Source organism: Rhopilema esculentum, chromosome 13, assembly GCF_057945365.1.
Source record: "Rhopilema esculentum isolate cy_ngs chromosome 13, ASM5794536v1, whole genome shotgun sequence".
Taxonomy (NCBI): domain Eukaryota; kingdom Metazoa; phylum Cnidaria; class Scyphozoa; order Rhizostomeae; family Rhizostomatidae; genus Rhopilema; species Rhopilema esculentum.
In genome coordinates, this window is record NC_142827.1 from 6544010 (window position 1) to 6565676 (window position 21667).

At 35.2% G+C, this 21667-nt stretch overlaps 1 protein-coding gene across 2 annotated transcripts; it reads right to left on the bottom strand.

Annotated features, from left to right (window-relative positions):
• Positions 1 to 506: 506 nt before the first annotated feature.
• On the bottom strand, positions 507 to 20686 carry LOC135691723 (cilia- and flagella-associated protein 337). 2 transcript variants are annotated; one of them, XM_065209678.2, is made up of 25 exons: positions 20175 to 20686; positions 19345 to 19412; positions 18692 to 18809; positions 17400 to 17573; positions 16863 to 17009; positions 15959 to 16247; positions 15476 to 15522; positions 14498 to 14635; positions 13525 to 13716; positions 12835 to 13026; positions 11327 to 11581; positions 10898 to 11062; positions 9946 to 10095; positions 9357 to 9407; positions 8756 to 8889; positions 7883 to 7918; positions 6870 to 7009; positions 6034 to 6194; positions 5240 to 5446; positions 4272 to 4309; positions 4025 to 4083; positions 3357 to 3456; positions 2557 to 2713; positions 2065 to 2220; positions 507 to 1709 (listed from the first exon to the last, which is right to left on the bottom strand). In XM_065209678.2, the coding sequence occupies exons 1-25, from the start codon at positions 20346 to 20348 to the stop codon at positions 1524 to 1526; spliced, it is 3534 nt and encodes a 1177-aa protein (XP_065065750.2). In that variant the 5' UTR covers positions 20349 to 20686; the 3' UTR covers positions 507 to 1523. The 2 variants fall into 2 exon arrangements, with proteins under 2 accessions (XP_065065750.2, XP_065065751.2); XM_065209679.2 differs by having other exon boundaries at positions 509 to 1709; positions 19345 to 19397; positions 20175 to 20685.
• Between the last annotated feature and the right edge of the window lie 981 nt (positions 20687 to 21667).

Here is a 21667-nt window from a genome sequence, read left to right on the forward strand (position 1 = left end):
AGTAATGACAGGTGAGTAATGACAGGATAACGATGAAAGGATAGCAACGAGAGGATAGTAATGGCAGGAGAGTAATGACAGGTGAGTAATGACAGGATAACGATGACAGGATAGCAACGAGAGGATAGTAATGGCAGGAGAGTAATGACAGGTGAGTAATGACAGGATAACGATGAAAGGATAGCAACGAGAGGATAGTAATGGCAGGGCAGCAATGACCAGATTGTAATGACAGGATACTTTTGACAGAATTAATGACAATATAGTAATGACAGGATAGTAATGACAAGATAGAAATGGCAGGATAGTAATGACAAAATAGTAAGGAAAGGATAGAAATGACAGGATAGTGAGAAATGACTTCATATTTTGTATTTGCAGAGAAACTTTGATAGAAAACAGGTAACTTTAAATGTGCAATGTACTCTGTATAAAGAGCTGTCCAATTTGTCATCACGTTGCTTCTCTGGGAATGCATTCAAAGAAACAAACATTTTCATTTTTGTTGCTGCTGTAATTGTGATGCTTGCAGAGGTCCGTGTCATTATTTGACCTGCATGCAAACACTTTTTCCGGTGTTTGGCTTATCTAGGTAGAGTAGAGATATAGATTTTGCCAAAAGGTCCCTAATGATAAAACACCGTAAAGATTGTAAGAAGGTTTCCTGCATTTTCTATGCATTCAGCAAAGAGATTACATAATAATTGCCTCAATACCAGAAAATATTGTCTCTACTTTTAATTTAAAACAATAAACATTCTACGTCTACCACTTTGAAAGAAAGCGAAAAATATCATTTTAATTATAAAAGATACTGCAATTACAATATTATATTTTTTGCCTCAGCATTAATTTTCTGATGGTGATTGTATAAAATTCTTTTGGTAACATTTGTCTGTCATCTCTGAAAATACTCACCTTCATCCCAGAAGATGAGGATATTTTGGGGAAATTTTGGAAAGGTGATAAGTTCTTTTGTGCTCTTAAAGTTCACTTGTTTAGGGTTTTGACCTTTTTGCTTCTCTGGATAACTAAAACAAATCGTGCCTTTTTATAATCATTCAGCTACATACGTGGCCTGGGTACCAACAAAAAATAGCTTTAACTCATATCACCATCTAGTTCATGTAATTACGGCAAAGGGGGTTCATTGTTCATGAGTCCAGGGTACATGGATAAAATACGATAGTGAAGTAAAAGAAAATTAGCATTAGCAGCATGCACCCATTCTTCGTCCCTCTTGTCTGGTTCTCTTGCTTTATCGTGCACACATGCAACAAAGTAGTTTGAAATTTACCAGACAGTGCCCCAGTTTTTCATCGATGACCATTCTGCAGCAGAGTTGATCGAGTAAGGCATCATTTGTGTTTGATCGTAATTGCAAGCTGATCAACAGGGAGGTCACTATAAATGGCTGATATTCGTCAGAAACTGATTTGAGCTGGAATACCAGACAAACTGTTTAGTAAGAATGTGTTGCTTGGTGATTGTGATGCATATTTTAAATTTTCGATTTACAAAATCTATCCACTACCTTGGTTCTGGATCTTTGTGATTGGTGGTAAAGCGTCCATGTGGAACTTAGTGACTGAAGACGGCCCTGATATATTAGTTTGGTCTAAAAAAGTCGTTTTATATGGATCAACACCTCTGTTCATCATCCTTGGAGTCACTGGTAGTCCTTGTGGGAGCTGAAAGTCACTGGTTTCCTTCAAAAAAAAGATCGTTGTGGTCTTTAACACGAATTTACAGAAAAAGACGATCAAAAAGGCCTAGAGAAGTATGCAGTATAAACCTTTTTCTTTTACTTTATTTTAACAATTCAGCTGTAAATAAAACTTTTAACTCTTATTAAATTTTTACCTTTTTAACGCAACAGTTGTTATTAGGCAGGAATACAGGTCCTTGAATGATAACAAATGGTCTTAAATCTGATCAAGTCAACTGTTAAAATATCAGTTATCATTATCATTATTATTTCAGAAAATTGCCTCGAAATTTATGAGCATCTGGGAGACTTCTAGTAATAATGTTCGCACTTCAAATGACGTAACCCAGGCTCACCGGAGTGTATAATGCTTTAAACGGCGAGCAAACATTGGCTCCAACTGCCCCTTCGCTGACTAACTTCCCATCCACTTGACTGAAGTGATTCCTCCTACTCTTTCGGTCGTTCATTCTTCTTCTAAAGCTTTCGTTATAATTTTCCCCGAGAATGGACTGATGATGAAAAGAAACACGATTTTCATTCACTGGTGTTACCCAATTGTCATTACACTTAAAACAATTTGGTACAATTGGCTTGGAATGCTCTCTGCGAAACATCAGCTTTCAATATTTCAATTTGAGCATTCAAATTAGCATTACAGATTTCATAGCCAAAGCAGTGGGATAGCAATGAATGAGAAATGATAAGAGAAAAAAGCAAGCACTTGAAAATGGTGTTACAAGAGCTACATTCAATAACATGTGACAAAAATCAGACAAATTCAAGGCGAAATCTGTTTCAATGATTTCCGGAAACGACATATAAGCAAGCACTATCCAATAGCCTACCCAGACGTCGCTTCTATTCGCTGCGTCATCTACTATCATCGTTCTGGATCGATAGTATTCTGTGTTGGTCCACAGTGACTTGCTTTCATTTTCTGAAACATTGGAATCAGCTGGTGATCTGCCTCTGGACACTGGCATTGATGGTGTGGAATAGGGCCTTAAAAAACAAGAAGCACGAAAAAAAGTTAAAAAGCTAGCATTATGCTACATTGAATAAAATGAAATTTTACAAAATTTATCAATGTGTATTGCCGGCAATTTTATTCAAGCAATTGACTGCAATACGTTTCATAGTTATCAAAATAACAGACATAAATGAATTCAATAAACCAAGAGAATTTGAACAGCCTGATCAAAAAAAGCCAACTCTTCCATTGCTGTAGACAAAAAAGTAGGAAATATAATTTTTTGGGTTGTGCATCTATGAAAACTTTTGATTACATGTCTTCACTTTCAAGAGAAACTTTCCTTTTGTTTTAAATTGTATTCACGGGTTTGGAAGCTTTTTGTGACACTAAAAAGTGCATGTTTGTTCAAGATAGATTTTAATAAGCCACGTGTATCATCTGACAAGAGCACTGATTTGTAGGAACGAAGGCAAGACAATGAAGTATTCAAAAGACTTGCAAAGATACGCTACGGTATCAAAGGTTTCTAACTTTATTCAAATGAAGTTGGGGGAGAGAAAATTAACCGGGGAAGAGTTTGAGAACGCGTCAATTCTCCTTATTCTTAATAATTAAAATTTAGAAACTGACAAAATATAGGTTATTATATTACACAATTCAAATATACCAAACCTCTTCTCGTCCTCCGGTATAATTTTAAACGCTTTTGGTAGCCCATTTTCTTTTGCTTTTGAATTTTTGTGCTTTCTTTTCTCAGTCAAACTATCCCCGGCTATAACAATGGGTAATGAGCCATTAGCAAACAGAAAAAAAAACAAAAATAGACATAATGAAAATATTGAATAAAAAATGAACAGAACATTATATATGTTAGAAAGAAATAGATAGAAAAGAAAAGACAACAAATGTATTATGTGCGATATCCAAAGTTTCTTCTGAAGTCTATTTACTTAACATTGTTTGGTTTATATAATGACGACATGTTTCGGATAATTGGCAGAGCCCGGTCGTCCTTCCATCTGGCAGTTTTGGAGTCAATCTACATAAAAACGAAAAAGCCGCCATTGTGTAAACAAAAGGAGTTCGTTTTCTCTCTTGGACTCCATTGGTAATTTTTCTTTAGGCTCGCGGCACTGATTGGTCAACCATACCGGTCTTGTGCTTGCGTTTTTCTGATTGGCCTATTTCGATCCACAACTGGGTATATATTTTTCCATCGTGTTTTTTCGGAACCTATTCTGACGTTTTATGCTCTGAGGAGTGTCAGACGAAAAAGCTTTTAGTATGTCGTAAAATGTTTGCTTTTTTCAAAGCCATTGTTTGGTTTAGTAGAGCAGTACCTGATTTAGGTGCCATGTCTCTTTTTGACCTTGTTCTCAAGCATTTGGTTGGTTGTGATCTGCAAATAAGTACTAAGATTTGAGTATCAACAGTTGAAAGGATTGGAGTGAATATAAAAAAGACACCTGATAAAACTGAATCATCAAAAAGGAGACAATCAGCAGAATATTGCTGGAATAACGATTACATACAACCTATTGGTTATCTATTTACACAAATAAAAAAGATCTAACTATTTCGACTTACAGAAAAGATGTTGGATCCGAGAGGTCCCAGCTATTGTGCTAAAAGAAAATCACAAGTAAAAAAGCTTGAAAACATTTTCCCCATATCATTGGCCGATTTAAAACGAATGACACATTCATGTCGTTTATAATGACTAGTTTTCATAGGGTAAGATATCAGGATTAGTCAGTGGGCACTCAAAATAGAGCTATTTAAATATGAATTCAAAAATCGTAATTCCTATTTTTAGGATTTGATTTGTACTATATTTTCTAAGAGAAATCTATGGAATATTTCTGAAAATATCTGCTAAGTTTGCTATCCATAGGTCTAACAGGTTCTAAAGTGTAAATCTGTTTCGAAAATTTTCAAAAATCTGTTTCGAAAATTTTCAACTTTTGACTACAATATAAACTTAACGATCTCCATAAAATAAGTCAAAATATAGAAAACAGTTTAATATGTTAATGACTGGATGGGACTTGGCCTATTAAATATTCAAGTTTGCTAACAAGTTACGTTTGCTTCGTTCATAAAGTTTTGAACAGAGACAAAATCATAATGATATAAAAGGGAGAGAGTATCTGCTTATGTAGCCATATCTTAGCCGATTTCTAACATATCAAGCCGATTTGCATATTGTGAGTGAGGTGGTATTCCACTATGCCTATTCAGGTTATGTGATCCGAATTCGAAAATTCGAAAAATTGATTTTTGTGACGTCATAACTTTTGAGCTATTGCCCCTGAAGATCTGAATTTATAGATGGATTATCACTGTTTTGAAAAGATTCATATATTAACAGAAACTTCAAAGGAAAGTCGCCTGTGCTCAATTGGCTTCGTCACAGAGAAATCAGGACAGATTCAGCTCTCTTTTTCACATGTAGGACTAATTATAAAACAAAAAATTTAAAAATCGAAAAAATTCCATAGCCTATCATCATTCCCCCACTCAAAAGCTGTCAGGTTCACTGTTAGTGTACTCACCTGGCCAAACATGCCAACAAGAGCACCAGTTAGTGTCCATAACTTTACAGATCCGTCAGTTGAACCTGATACTACGTATGAACCGCTTTCATGAGCAACAAACTGGACACTGACAACTCCCCCAAAATGAGCTGACCATTTTGCATGTTTGAACGGAGGATCTCTGTTTGTATGCGGTATCAAGTTTCCATTCTTTCTATTAAGTACCTAGTAGAAACAGAAACATGGGACAATGTTCAATTCTATAAAATATATGAAAACAATCTACAACCATATCTTCAGAATTTCTATAATCAACACGAAGGCAACTTCTAGAAATAGTACTGTCGAAATCAGGGTGGCTTCAAAAGTGTTAATACAGTACAGTACAGTTAGGCTTATTAAGGTTTTGCAAGCATCTTTGTAGGAGATAACCACAATAGCTTGCAAATATCGTATAAATCTAAAAAAAATTAAATATCCATTTAAAAAGCTTATATATTTTGGTTTACCCTAAGTAATGCTTTCATTCAATGACACTAGTGACGTCTAGCTGGGTTTAAACGAATTGGTACATCTATTCTGAGAGAGTTTCCCTGGCCTTTCTGGAAGTTGAACTTGCCACTTTGTACCTATTCCACAAATCTAATTTATATCGAACTGATAAATAACTTTTCATCTAGCCCACAAAGGCTAAAATATCCCACCATGAGAAATGCCTCCATTTTGAAATTAAATTTCTTCTCTTTCTCCATTCTAACTTTAGGCCTAGTGCATGCTTGTGACAGTATGATACTAAAACAAACAAAACATACCTGGTCCACCACTTCCTTGAATGTTTTAACATTGCAATATCTACTTATGTCCCAAACCACAACAACTCCTTTTGAATCACCACTGATCAGATAGTTGTTTAGAGTGTCAGTGTGTACAGACAGAATGGTGCTCTCTTTGGTGCTTGCAGCATGAAATGATGCTAAAAGAATAGAGAATAGAATAATGAATTATAATACACATGGATGGCCAAGGCTGCAGTACAAAATTTTTGATATTAAGGTTCTATCTCATTGTAATCACTCATCTTGGTCGGAAACCAGCCCCCATTGCCGATTGCAATGTCCTCTGATCCACAGAGGCTCGTTTAATCGATCGAATCTTCTAACCAACATAATTTATGACCACCGTGCTGAGGCAAAGGTTTTTCTGTTTTGGCTGTAAGCCTTTGACAGAACCACTACACCTAATCACATTGTATATAAGAAATAGACAGGGTGCATTAACAGAAATATTTTCAGGTGAATCCAATCCACGGGTCTGTAATTGGAGTCCTAGATATGACCAAACTTTAACAAAGAGTAAGGCGAGTCACCAGCTCTCTGCAATTCATACCAGGCATAGGAATCATGAGGTGGGGTCCCATCAAAAGGAGGGACCAGGACACTGCTCGATAAGCATAGCTCCCCACAAACTGAAAGCTAACTTTTGAAGTTAGGTAGCAACAAATACCGTAGAGATTATACTATATGATTCAAAATGCCCAGAATCGTAATTCAAAGAAAAATATAAACGCCATTCACATGATATATACTAGTTGTCACTTGTCACATGTGTAATGTGAAATACATTTACACAAAGCTTAGTAAAATCATACCTGATGGTTTTGTCACGCCAAAAACAGGCCAGAATTCGATTTTACCAGCTTCTGTGGTAACAAGCACAGCACTTTCTTGGTATGAGCGATTAGTGAGGAATAACACATTATCTACAGGATACACAGGCTCTGCCTCTTGGCTGGATAATGAGAAAAAAAAATAAATTGGAACTTTCTTTAATTTCGGTTTACAGCTCGTATAACATAACAGCAGTTTCATGAAAAAAAAATGCCAAAGATGAAAATTTGGAAGACTCTGTTCACTGTTTTTCATAAATAATGCAATTTTCTTTTGAAAAGAAAGCATAGTGAGAGCTTTAGTAGAAAATTTACAGATCTTTGTTAAAGAACATTCGAAGTTGAAATTCTGAGGGCATGCTTGTGCCCACCGGTGATGCGATACTCCTTCTCATACAACTATGAAGAATACAAAAACTATGAATGTAAGTAAATTGTACCAGGAAAAAATAATTGATTTAATGAATAAGGACGTTTCGAGCATAGCCCGTTGTCATAATAACGGGCTATGTTCGTCAATTCGTTATTCATGAAATCAATTATCTGTTCCTGGTACAATTTACCTACATTCGTAGTTTCTGTATCATTATATTGTACCGCAAGCAATCGTAGGAAAACTACGAAGGGTATAGACTGTAATGAAAGTGTAATGTAACAATCAGTCCGTGACGACAGTTTCATTGACGTAAATAGGAAGATTTATACTTTTCTCGATACAGTAGCGATAAAACTGCTGCTGTCCCATCTGTGATAAAAACTATTATCTGTTGCTTCTATAGCACTACTCATATGAGCCACAAAATATCTTGCGGTTGGTTTACTGTGTTGCAAAATAGCTCTAAACCTAAAAACGCAAAAATGTAATTACAGACTTAGATCCTGTTTCTTTCTTTTTACAACTGGATAATGGCGGTAATCAAATAACACGTAAAGGTAGACCGAGTGTTACAGACGTCAAACAAAATTTCCAAAAAATCAAGGCTAGCCAAGAGTACCTTCGAACCAAGCCCAGATCTTCGATTTTCTTCTTCCTAAAATAAGTGATGCATCAAAAGGTAAATATATTTCAGAATGATGCTTCTATCCGAGGTAAAAATGTGGCAGTTTCAAAGCTAACTACTGCAAAAATCACGTTCAATAGCACAATAACAAACATTTCCAACAAAACTTTCCCACAAATTTTTCTTGCTTTGACCTTTCACAGCAAAGGTTTAAGTTATAACAGATACTCTCTGTGGATTAAAAGTTATCTTATGTCAAGCATTAACTAACTGAAAATTTTACTTGAATATAAACCAAACACTCTGTTTAAGCAGTTGCATACTAAATGGTTACATATATAATTGACTGTATAATGCAGTGAGGTATTGAACTGAATTTCAATTTCCTTCACTGTTTATCAAAAGCTACTTCTTATGTGAAGGTTTTGCATTACATTTTCCTTTGAAGTAATGACTTAAAGATATCAACGAATGAATTATCAACAAAATACCATGCCAGCTACTTGATAGTGAAATCTACTTAGATAAGATAAAGTGAAGAATTCTACTTGTATCTGATTATATCATAAGGCTCAAGATTCATAACAAGGTACTTCAACACAATCTACTTTCATTAGAAGACATGATACAACCAATATGGTCACAATTCGCAATATTCATTGGGGCAAGAAATTGGCTCAAACATGTAAAAAACAATAGCTTCATAATTATCAGAGTCAGTTGCTAAGAGTAAGTACTAATTATTGGGCAAGAGTTGATTTGTTCAAACAGATGAATCCAAATATATGATCATATCAGAGTTCATTGTGATTGAGAAAGTAGAAATCAGAAAAATAATCCAAATTTAATAATGAATTGGCTACTCACAGAATACTCTCTTTGCCAGCTTTCAGTTTGCGATAAATTTTCTCTCTCTCAAGACTCCAAATAAACACACCACCATCAAAGCTGCTCGTCGCGATTAAATTTGGAGGGTAGTATGAAGCAGAGAGTATGTCATCCTAAAAGAGACAAACTTTCAATATTAAAGGAAGTTTCAGCGTTTAGTCAGAAGGCCACTGTTTTGGGTATTGTAGCAAAGTGGCTGAGCTATACTTGGGATAAGCAAAAACGGAAAAGTGACATCAGCGGAATAAGACATCGTTTACATTGGCAGATTATAAATTGAGCAGCTAAGGTGAAGCTGGAAAATAAAGATCTGTATGTTGGTTATGGTAAAGGAAAATATGGCATAGTAGTGATTATGCAAAATATTAGATACTAGGTTGCTTTCGGTCGATCACAATAACATTTTAGATCTTTTTAAAACCAAGCAGAGGGTGTTGATTAATATTACAAATAATTTGAAGATGCCATCAACCTTTATATTCTCGAGCAGCTTGAAATTTAGAGTCTTGCGGAATCATACAGTTGAGAAAAGCGGAAATTTTGTACAGAAATGATAGGAAGGGGGGATTAATAAACTTACGGTGTGTGAATCAAGCTTCGACCAAGTTGGATCAGCAGTGGAAGTCCCACCCTGACGGAACAAAAATAAACAATGTCATCATTCAATAACAAACACGCATATTTACAGCTTAAAGCATTACCAGAAAGAATATTAACCTTTTTCTGTAATATTTTAGTGCAAAGAATTGCAATAAAGGCTTCTTTTTGTAGAGCTTGTTTAGGATAGAATAATTTGATCATACAGTAAGTTGATTTTGGCGTCAGTGGTAGTATCACGTCTCATCAAGGAAGACTTTTTACAACGAAAACCAATCTAATATCAAAATAGCTCTAAGAACTATAATCACACAACAACAAAGCATCTATCTTGAACTTTCTTTTAACAGAAAATGCAAATACGATTTGCCTTCAAGTCGTTTAGTATACAACACCCTTTGAAACATTTAAAGATTTTTTAATGTACACTATCGTAAAAAATTTTAAACAACGCACTTACACACGGAATCCTTTCCATCTAAGAAACTTTATCCGATGCAGTTATAAAGTAATACAAATAGGGTTTCCAAAGCATGGAACAATTGCTGGTAAAACCTAATGGCTTGCCATACCTCTAATGTATCACTATACATCAGGAGTTTTCTGCTCCATCCAACAGTTAAAATTTGCTCTCTCTCGGGAAATGCAATGATACCAGTTATTTCCGCTTCTTCGTAAGCTTCAACTTGTTTTTCAAGCAATCCTGTTGTGAGATTCCAGATCTGCAGATTTGAATCAACAATTTAGCAAGGAACATTTTATTGTGGGAAACAGACAAATGGACGGTCTTGTGTCCTAATGATTCTACAGGCCTAAAGATCCTACTGGCCTAACGATTCTACTGTCTTGATACTGAAGATTAAGAGTACCAGGTATTTTTGCTCTGTATGGCAGCAGATTATCGCTGCCTTACACAAGGCAATATATTTGAATGAAAAGACGGTGCTAAGAGGCAATGGAAAGAGTGCTCCCTAGGATCATTCTATTGGAAATGTGTTTGTTCTATCTGACAAATCAAAATAATTCTATTGTGTTGGTTTTAAGCAGTAGTTATGAATAGGTCGGAGAATGAAATCTAATTCTGTTTTTAAAGTGACAAACAATATTTTTAGAAACAATCATTGTTAGGTGTTGCTTAAATAAGAAATATTTAACATTGTAGCTAGATCTGCCACCCAACAAACTAACCGAAATGATGCCTCTAAGTAATTTCCAGTCTACCTTTTTACCTTTCTACTCTAAAAGCCACTTCATAAAGACTGCATGGTTAAAGATTTACCTAAAATGACTAAGGCTTGAGCGACATTTCACGACATTTCACGACATTTCACGACATTTCACGACATTTCACGACATTTCACGACATTTCACGAAATTTCACGAAATTTGTACGACAAAAAACGTTCTCCTTGATGCACGAGAAACATATATACCTTTGTATATTCAATATCTTTTATTGCAAAAACTTACTAAACACGTGCCTGAGAGTTAGGTTAAAGAACAAAAAATTAATCAAAAACTTACCATAGTTGTACCATCTCTAGCACCAGTTATCAATCTCTCTCCAAGACCATCTAATGCCATGCAAGACAATTCTTCACCATCATGAACTTCTTTTAAGTGTAGCATTCTTTTGCCAGTTTCTATGTCCCAAACAACTATTTCAGAACCTTCAGAACCAGTAATAACCTATTGAAAGTGGGAAGCAAGTTAATATCTTGTTCTTATGCCAACATGGATTGTGACAGAGATTTAAAAAATGTGAAAAACTGATGAAACATGAATTCTGATAATCCCAATACTATTCTGTGATAACATTGCTGCATAAGAAGAAAATTGCTTTTCGCAAATTTTATCGTATAATCCAGTGAAATCACATTAAAGAGTCATTATTCCTGTGGAATCTCAGAAAGTGTATTATTCTAAAGTCGTGGCAGACAAACATTCACATACCTGTTTGTACGCTGGGTTGTAAAGAGCAGAACAAAGTGGCCTAGCATGAGTCGCATTTTGCTGTTTGCTATACGGTGTGGCTCCAAGCTTGAGCTCAGCAAAACAATCACCAACAGAAATTAAAAGAGTGTTGAATGGTTTTGGCAATAGAAAGAAGGGGTACGATCCATGTTCAAAATTCTTTGAATTAAATGGAAGACGAATAGAGATACTTTGGATACAGTAGTGCTCTTTGATATCCCACGATTTTAGACACTAGGAATGGGAGGAATAAATAAAATTTAGAGATCGACTACTTATATCGCTTCTTGAATGCATTTCAAAATCGAGACGAGAGTGAGTGAAAACGAGGCAACTCAAATCATACATTATTGATTAGAGGTCATGATCATGATACTGCATATTGCATAAAACATGAATTGCTACAGTACATCGAAAAATTTGAAACATCGAAAACACCAGAAATACCCTGTGTTTATAACTCAGACACTTTAATACAACTAAAACATAAGAAGCATACTAGGCCCTAACCTATCCTAAAGCCTTACGACGAATGACAGAGTTTCGTACCAATAGCTTCTCCTGTATCCATCCAACTGACTCTACTTGAACTACAACTTCTATATATGTGCGAATGGATTCTAAAATAAGTCTCAGTGATCTCTGTGCGTTTATGTGCTGACCCCTCGTATTGAGAAAATTTAAGTGTACCGAAATAGAGAAAACGGTTTTTACAGTACTAAATATTGATCTTATACAGTAATAAATCAGTCATCTAAATCTTCTCCATTGATTCAACCATACATAGATTATCTCCAAGGAAGCATTCAGGTGATTTTTCTATGACGTCATAAGATTTTTATCTCTAGCTTACCCCCCCCCCCTCCGAAATCGATAGAAACCGGCACCCCTTCTGGAATTGTTCTCCATGCCCCTAGGTATCACCATGAAAAGTTTGGTGCTTTTTTCCAGTCTGTCATGATTTTCACCTGAAGCGACTGGACTATTAATTGCATCTCCAATCTGTTTGAGTTTATGATCAGGCATAGGTTTTTAAAGATTAAGGTTTTCTAGCTTTTTAACAATTTTGACATTAATAAAGTTTTTTAAACATTTTAAAAATTTGTGACAAAAAACAAACATATTGATTTTGCGTGTTGAAAGTTACATGATATTTACATGGATTAGAATCAATCTTTTAGTGAAATGCAACAACTTTAAAGGCAGTGTGTCCCACATTGTTCTCAGAATCTCTTTCATAGCCACGATATTCATGCATCGTTGATTCAATGCACAAATAAACAATCAGAATGAAGAACCACAATCGTGTAATTTCCCTGAGCATCACGAAGGGGACAGACTGACTGTCTTAAAGAGAAATAAAATTGCTGTGGATCGAATAACGGTAAGGCATTTACAGGACAGAACAGGCATGCAAGACTTAACAGTATAAAGGAAATGCTACTGAAAATTAAAAGACAGAAATTCATTAATATATTAGGACTTACGCCATCTTTTGAGTAGCTAAAAACCTGACTGAGTCCTGGGTGCACTGCAACGTCAATGACAGATGCTTGGTGTCCTTTGAGAATTGCAACAGGCTTAAAAGTTACGTAAGGGTCCCAAAGCCTAACCACGTGATCCACTCCACCCGTTGCTAAAATCGTCTTTTCCTTGCAGAAGTCGAAACAATCTATTCCCTGAAAAACAGAGTGTTTGATGATACAGTAAAATGCCCTTCTAAATGAAATTAGTATAGATAATATGAATATCTAAAATCTTAAAAAAGGTTTTCCTAGAAGAATTATATATTGAGAACAATCTCTAAAAAGAAACGAAGTGCCTGAAGACATGTGTAATAAGTGGAGTCAATCAATTCTTTTTACAAATGTTATGAAATAATGTTTAGCGAAATTGAACGAGGCAGAAATTTAAACAAAAGCTCTCAGTTGGAAAATGATTGTGCTGAAACAACCGAACTCGATTTAAACTGTTTAAAAAATCTGCACTTTATGGAGCTAAGAGCGCGCACGGAAAGAATATAAAACCCGCAGTGGCAATCTGATACCCTTAAGAGAAGGAATTCTTAAACGGCCCCATTGATTTTATATATAAAAGTGGATCAATGTTGCTAACAATGAATTTGAAAACAATACTTTTTATAAATGGCTCTTTTGAAAAAGATTTGTTCCCTATACCTTTGTCACTTTAAAAATGTAAGTTTTTCGTTTCCGTTCGTCTAAACTCCTGAAAACCAAAGATTCTTTGCTGCTGCTCGAGCAAGAGATAAGCATGTCATTTTCTGGCAAGTACGTCACTCTTCTAATCCAATCAGAATGCACGTGCGGCAAAACAGAGTGTGATACCAGAGTGGCATGCTGGGATAAGTCCTAGAATGAAATATTTTAGCATTTTACTTCTGTTCTGTTTGGTATTTTTCGCTTGATAGAAGAAGTACAATCCCTGCAAAAAGACTTGGAGCAATGACGTAAGTTTATAAAGGAAAAATTAAACCATCCTGTCTCTACCTGAAAACATTGTTAGTTTTGTACAAGAGATTAGGAGATTAGCAAGTACGTTTTTTGAATGATTTGTACGATATTTGCTTAGTAATTCTGTGTAGGAGGCATTGTGATATTCTCCTGATTTCTTTTGTTTTATAGAGATACTGAAAAGCGAAATAGGGTCAAACGTGCAGATACAGACCGGACATAGAGGTTTGAAAAGTTCAATTGAAGGTGTTAATTGGAACAGATAATCGGCAACAAATAATCAAACTAAATATACAAAAAAGGTACAAAACGGTACGGTACATAAAAGAAACTAAATATCACAAAAACCCTCTTAAAAACAGATTTACTTCTCAGAAACCTAGAAATTTTTCCAAAAGATATTTATATACAACATAATACAACAAACAACTAATAAGGTGGTACTTTAAAAGGTGGTAGCAAACATGTCTAGGAGTAAAGGATCCTGGCTTGATACCTCTGAAGTCCATAGGCGTACCTGGGCTTTTCTATTAACGCGTAAATCAGTAAACGATAAGTTAAATATGAGGGGTGCCTGATATTTACAGTGATATCGCAACACAATTATTCTAAAGCATTACTCACTCGTTTAAAACAACAAATATTGCTCTTTAATGAAAATTTAGTGGGTCAATCTTACCGTAAAAAATATGCGCCAAACTGTATCAGTCTTTTTAAAAGGTTTCTCAAATAGTCCTTTCCTTGGCATGTGAAAAATCAAGATATTTATTTCTCCTCTGTCGGTGCCATATAATAGCATACTTTTTCCAGATGGATTCTGCAAATGAAAAAGAACGCTTCATTTTAGAAAGAAAGTTAATAGAGAGGTACCTTAATAAACAACCCTGGTTTAATTGCAATTTGTTTTTGGCTTGAAACTCAACATTGATAGCAATAACAGCCTATATCCGCACACAGGTGGGGGGATCGGGGGACATCCGTGCAGAAAACGTCCGCAGAAAAGTCGATGATGCATCCAGTTGATATGGTAAAGACTTGACAAGGTTTTCTTCTCTTGATATGGCGTCAGCAGAATAATCATATACAATTACCTAACCATTCAAATGGATAAAGCAAGAAAAAACACTTACTTTTCGGCATTCTTACATTTCAATATTCTTCTCATAGTTAACGGTTAATTTTGTTGACAAAAATTCCATACCTGAGGCCAGTTTTAATAAACTAGAAGTTGCTTTGTCAAAAGCAAACTCCTTGACTTTGCACAGCTGACTCTACTATGGGATTACAAATCTAACTGATATTTTCCTACGTTGTCAAATAAAGGGGACTAAAAATCTTCCAATGTTGTTAAGAAGCTCTATCCAAATTTTAGAATACCAAGGTTAAAGAGAGTAAATGCGAGGATGGCTCAGTTGTTAGAGGCGCTGACTACAGTCCAGGGTTCGAGTTCCTGGCAAAACCAGACTTTCACCCAGAGTGAGGAAAGTCGCCAGCTCTCTGTAATTCCGGGCGTAGGAATCATGAGGTGTGGTCACATCGAGAGGAAGGACCAGGACACTGCTCGATAAGCATAAGCTTCTCAGTATCCTAAAAATCGACTTCGGGTGCTAGGTAGAAACAACAACAAATAAAAATACAGTAAACTGCAAATGCTCACCCTTTTTTCATAATGATACTCTAAACACATTGGAACTTGTGGCAGTGCTACAAAGGAATAGGAAAATGGAACAAAAATTGCCACAAAATAATAAATTTATGCAGTATAATCGTTTTTCAGAAACTCAAGATTTAAAATCAGAATAAACAAAGCTTGGGCAAATATGGACAACGAAGAATACACCATTTTAGCATACATTTATTTAACTTTGAAAATCGTAAGGTGCTTTCTGCAAAAAACTTCAAGACAATGAATCGGATCTTGCAAAAAAGTCCAATTTAAACGCTAAAACTGCTAATTATATTAACGTTGATTCTTACAAATTCTAAAAGTTCAAAAATATTTAGAACAAAAGCTTCCACCAGGACAACACTTAGCCAATGATTTACATTCAAACACAAAACAGAATTCGAATCACTACCGAGAAATTTTCAAATCAAGGTGACCAATATACCAAGTGTCAAAGAATAATGTTAGGCATACCACATAAATGAAACAATGCTTTATACGTTGGAGTAGACATGTCAAAGAAACTGATATCTCTGTTTGTTGATGCAACAGCCAGCTTGTTTACGTTTGGCATGCAGATGGCATCAGTTACCCAAAGCTTTGTTCTCCTCCTTGCGTAGATAGTTTCATCTTCGATTGTAGAGCTGATGTCTATGCATCGCATCAACTCAAAATTCATGCTCCAAATGCCGATGATACCTTCCTTGCTGATGGTGACAAATCTCGTAGGATTGTAATCTAGCATCACTTTTGAAATTGTTTCCTAGAAAAGGAATCAATAAGCGTAATATCTAGCTGTTGTTTACAAAAAACTGGCAGTTTCATAACTCGAAATGAAAATTGCACTGAGACTATAAAATGTATTCCTTACTGTAGAAAGGAATCCTACAATAAAGTATTCAGATTATAATTACAAACACATTTACGTGATCAGTTACATAAAAGTTATCAACGTTCGGGTGACAAATGGTTATATTTATTTGTCAGTCAACGTTTGATCGTTTATAATTTTATTGATTATTATGAAACAAAATACTATGACACTCAGATATTGACGCGAATGAATTCTGTACTTTTCTTTTAACTAACTTGGTTTTTACTAATCTCATGAGTCAAAATGATATTTTTGGCAGTTTCCAAGAGTTCAGGCATATTAAAAACAATTTTTTAAAAGAGATTTGATGCAACAAATCCCAAACTATACGGTCGAGAGTGAATTTTCTAAAGAAGTTTCACATAAAACAGGTGTATATTTGAATGCTACATAATCTTTTCAGAAGAAACTTGTTTGAATCGTCAAGATGTTCATCTACAGTCTACGGTGCATAATAGTTTGCGGCTGTGCAGCGAACTCGTAGTATCAACGTCAAATCTTTACCTTGATATTGGGGAACTTGATAACTCTTGGTTTAGCAATGAATGGAATCTCTCTTGACGAGCTAGAAAGATCTTGCTCCTGATAACGCATGATGATATAAGTACAGAAATTGTCCCAGTTTATGAGTCCTTCGTGACTTCTATCAATCTGCAAGAAAACGATCCGCGTTTCATGCATATGGGCTTTATTCGGCAGCTCACTTCATGTTTAAAAGTTTTGCTGGACAATTAAAAAGCAAAATGAAATTCTGTATTGAATGCAGCGGGATAATTAGTTGCGATCTTCACAGTAAGCGAGCTATTTCCTTTTTTACGTATAAAACAACTGAAATCATATATTCTCCTCTTCTCTTTCAATTCATCGATTTCCTATTAGATAAGTTAGCTTACAGATAGATAAGCTGAAAGAATGTTTGTAGCCAAACATCACAATGATTTATGATGGACAACACGAATTCCTACAGCAACATACGGAATTATAAGCGTTTCAAATTCAAAACATTTTGCAGAAAAATCAGTGCTGGAAGTGATATCTTACTTTGCGGAAGAGAAGTTCTGCTTGCTCACTAAGTGATGAAATAGCCCTAATTTCCCATGCTGGTATGCCCAAAAGCTCTGCCAACGTAACTTTAAACTGTTCTAAATCCATCATACCAAAGGTCTTCTTCTGGCGAGCACGTGATCTAGACGCATCTCTTGATAACACATGTCCCTGCAAGGCACATTAGTCATAAATTGGTTTATCAATAACTATGAGCACATCGTTATGATAGGTGCATACAGCTTGCTGTCCAAAAGTCATGTTTTTACCACCCTATCATGATAAAACGCCCTATTATGAAAGATTGACGGAAAAAGAGACAGGGGAAGACAAATAAGAACACGGGGAGACTATATCAAGGAATGGAGCGGGTGTGAGAGCATTGGGAGAGCTAAACGATATTCTGAGGATAGTGATAGTTGGAGGGTCATGGTAGCCAACCTTCTGATAGAAGATGGTACCTGATGATGATGATTATGATTTTAAAACATCCTTCTTCAAAGCATCATTTCATCCTCTCTTTGATTATAATAGAGATTGTTGTGAATTTAGAAAAATGATAAAATAACGCTATATCATACTTTTTGAGGAAATTTTCCTTTGCCAAAATAATTCAAAGTTGTTGCAAAAAAGTAATTTTAAGAAATTTATTTGAAAATATATAATTAAAATTTTTAGAAAAACATAATAGAAAGTTGTGTTGAGGGCACTAGCCTGTCTCATCTCAACAAATCCTCTTACACTGCAATGAAAAAACTGGCAATCAGTGGCCAAACCAGTTCTTTGGCTATAAAATGTTTATAAAGCCCATAATGCCAATGTATAGCTAGTGACCAGGCTTTGTCGAAAGGGGTTGCTTGCTTGGCAAAAAATGGGCTTGGCACCTTGAAAGGTGCCATTGCTATTGTATTGTTACATGAATTATTCATAGACAGAATTGGACCTTCATAAATAATGCCTCCAAAATGGATTTCATGCCTAAAATTTTTTCAAAAATTAAACATAGACTGATAAAATTTTATCAACTTATATTATCAACCTGATCTACAGGTTCTTCACATATGGCCTTCTTTTACAGCTGGTACACCCATTAAAACCCCACTCATGGTCCTACTACAAACAGGGGGCTCTTATGCAAACAAAGATCTTCTTAAAATTTGATTCAATGTGATATATTTTATGCTTTGAATCGAAGTAGGTATATTTCAAAGGATACCGAGACCTCTTGACAATCCTGGGAATACAAACATATGAATGGGAAATAAATTCATAATATTCTAATGTCTTACTGTATTGGTTGCTTGCTCTTCATCAAAATGTAATTCAAATCTTGTCATCAGCTTGTTCAGATGGCTTATATCCATCTTCTCCTCAAGTTGAGAGAATTCATACTCAGAAGTGTGCAAACTGCGAAATTGAATAAGTTTGGGGTTACACTTTGATGCATACAACTAGGCGGTTATAAGTTTGAAATCAGGCAGAAGACATTCTGTGTATTCAAGAACAAAATCTTTTGCAATCAAAGGGAAATTCTAAACTTAGCATACCTTTTACTCAAAGTAAATAATCATTGTAAAACAGAGAAATTTGATCAAAACGTCAAACACATAGCCAAAAACAGGAAATCATTCAAATATTGTATTATTCCTCTCAAGTTACTTTCAATCTGCAGGTGGATATTATTTTAACTTTTGGTCACAGATATTAAGGCATAGAAGGAAAGGCTTTAAAGAGAAAAAGGAGCTTGCAATCTCACATTTCTACTAAAATTGATTTTTTTACAAGCACAGCCAAAGACAGGCACAAAGATAGAGATAAAACTATATCTTTCAAAAGAAACCTATTTTAATTTTTTCAAAAAAAACTATGTTTCACGATCCATAATCATGATAAGTTTATCCTTTGTAAAATACTTGTAGAAAAATGTGCATACGATTCCTACCCCATGATATTCACTGACTGACCAATGACAGATGGGTTTGAAGATCCTTTGTCCTGTGAAGAACAAATCTGAGCAATCTCATGGTGTGAAAAAGGCTTGGTTGGTTATTTTCATTTCAATGCATTTTCTGTCTGCTAAATATGATTGTTAAAACCAAAGAATTCTAGACACATCATAAACTAAAATTGTAATTCAGACTTTTCAAAAGGATAAATAATATTTACCATATCTGTTTCTTAATCTTTCATGCATTAAGTGAAAAGGCAGCATTGAAGTTGTGCTCAGAACATAATTAGAAAGAAAATCAAATATTATGCATTGTACAGCATTCCTTTCCGTCAACAGTTTGAAAATCTCAAGTTTCAAGATCAAATAGCAAAGTTTAATCAGAACAATTTTAGGCAGGGGAATAGTGGTAGGAGGCTCAGGGCTGAGGTCTTGTGTTTAAGCCAAAAGCAGCCAATTTTTTGGCTAATGTTTTTGCTACATTTGGTGCAAGAGTCTCCCTTGTTATTTTGATAGCAAATATATATTTTACTTACAAGTGTTAGTTTGGACTTCTGTTTTAGTTTGAACGTAACTTTTAATAGATACCCTACCCTACATGTTCTGTGCAATGATCTCTAGTCAGAGAAACGGGGTGTGCTTTATTTTAGGTTGCGACTGAGAGAAAGTGGGCTTGATATGTGAGAAAAATCGATTTCGAGTGAACTAGTTTGAAGAGACCGTTTTAGATATTAAATGTTTAGAATTTTTTTCTCTCTAACATTTTTAGATTTATGCAAAAAATTGTTGTGAAAAGAAATCACGTTTTATACTTAAAAACATACCTTTCTATTTCTGGTAACCCCTAAGTGAACCTTCAGCGCTGGTCCAAGGATTCTTACGAGGTGCTTGAAGCTCCTATTCGATTTTCCAGAGCTAACTCTTGGCTGCTGGGACATTCTTGATACCGGGTTGTTACTTTCTATGTTTGAAGATGCTTCCTTTTCTGGATGATCCATTAGGATATGTGGTTATTCCTATATAAGCGCATTTAATTCTCCAAATTTTATTTCTAAGTATGAATAATTTCAGTATAATCACGCGAATACAAATGGATTCGTTCTAATCCGCAGCAGGATTAAATGAAACATCCACAAACTTTCGTAGATAGGGTGTCCACGATGACTGATAACCTGCTTCCGCAGTCATTTTATCTGATAATATTTGCTATCAAATGCTCATTTTGAAACCAATTAACAATTGCTTCACAGGCAAGTGTGAACAAAGATCAAATCTCTCTCAAGATCAACAATTTATTACTCCTTGCTCATTTTGGTTTTGCAAGCGACCTCGATCTCGCGTTGAGGACCGCAAATAAACAAGAGCATGTAACGTAGCAACTCATTCTCCGGGTCTACAGTAGAAACCCGTATAAAAGAACCTAGGTTTATTTCTGGCAGCCTGAATAGGTTCTTAATTAACAGGCTGCTATTCTGAATTCCATTCCAAAAGTTTCTTAACAAGGTTCTTATATACGTACAGGCCTTGCACACGTTAACAATGTTTTCCATCGACAGGATTCTAACAGAAACACTTAAACCAGCCATTTTTTTCATGTTAAAATTCAAGCCAATCAAATGAATTTGAGCTGTTAGATTGTCCAATTAGAATGTAAAATACCATAAACTGATTTACTCTAAGCTGGTTTAATTTGCCAGTGTCAATAGAGCGCAAAAATACCTTTTCAAAAATACATATAAGAGAACCTTTCCAAATTACAGCCTCTTGGGGGTTCTTAATTATGAGGTTTAAAAGATTAAATTTCAGCCTCAAGGTTCTTATAAAAACAGGTTCTTTTATGCGGGTTTCTACTAAATGTACATTGTACAAACTAAACCGTAACGATTGGAATCTGAAATCTGAAATCTTCGTGGGAAATCTGAAAAAGCTACACTTATCAAGAAAGGAAAAACAGTTTGCAAGATACAGCAAATGCACGTATGTTAAGAGGTTATATCGCTATCGGAAGAACTCCCCGAAGTTTCTTTCACAATAATCAAACAAAAAGCAAATTTCTGTCGCTTTCAGTTGACATCAAAAATCGATAGCAAGATAAAAAGAAGATTGCAAAAAAGAGCTCACTAGGCCTAGTTCCGCTCTTTAAAAAGCTAAAGGTCATTCCTTAACGTGAGAAGCAGCGAAATGTCTTTCACACAAGGGACATGTGGGGGGGGGGCCAAATTGTCGTGCTTCCAGCTAAAGATAGACACTCGCATTATTGCCATTAAGAAAGAAAAATAGAAGTCTTATTTTATCTTGTGGCGATTAACTTAGAAAA

Bases quoted from the DNA above. Each gene is read 5' to 3' on its own strand.
- LOC135691723 (XM_065209678.2), bottom strand. From the start codon at position 20,348: ATGGATCATCCAGAAAAGGAAGCATCTTCAAACATAGAAAGTAACAAC. The intron at 16,248-16,862 runs GTAAAGATTTGA...TTCCTTTTCTAG, and splicing joins TCAAGTTCCCCAATATCAAG to GAAACAATTTCAAAAGTGAT. The intron at 4,084-4,271 runs GTAAGTCGAAAT...ACTTATTTGCAG, and splicing joins TCGGATCCAACATCTTTTCT to ATCACAACCAACCAAATGCT.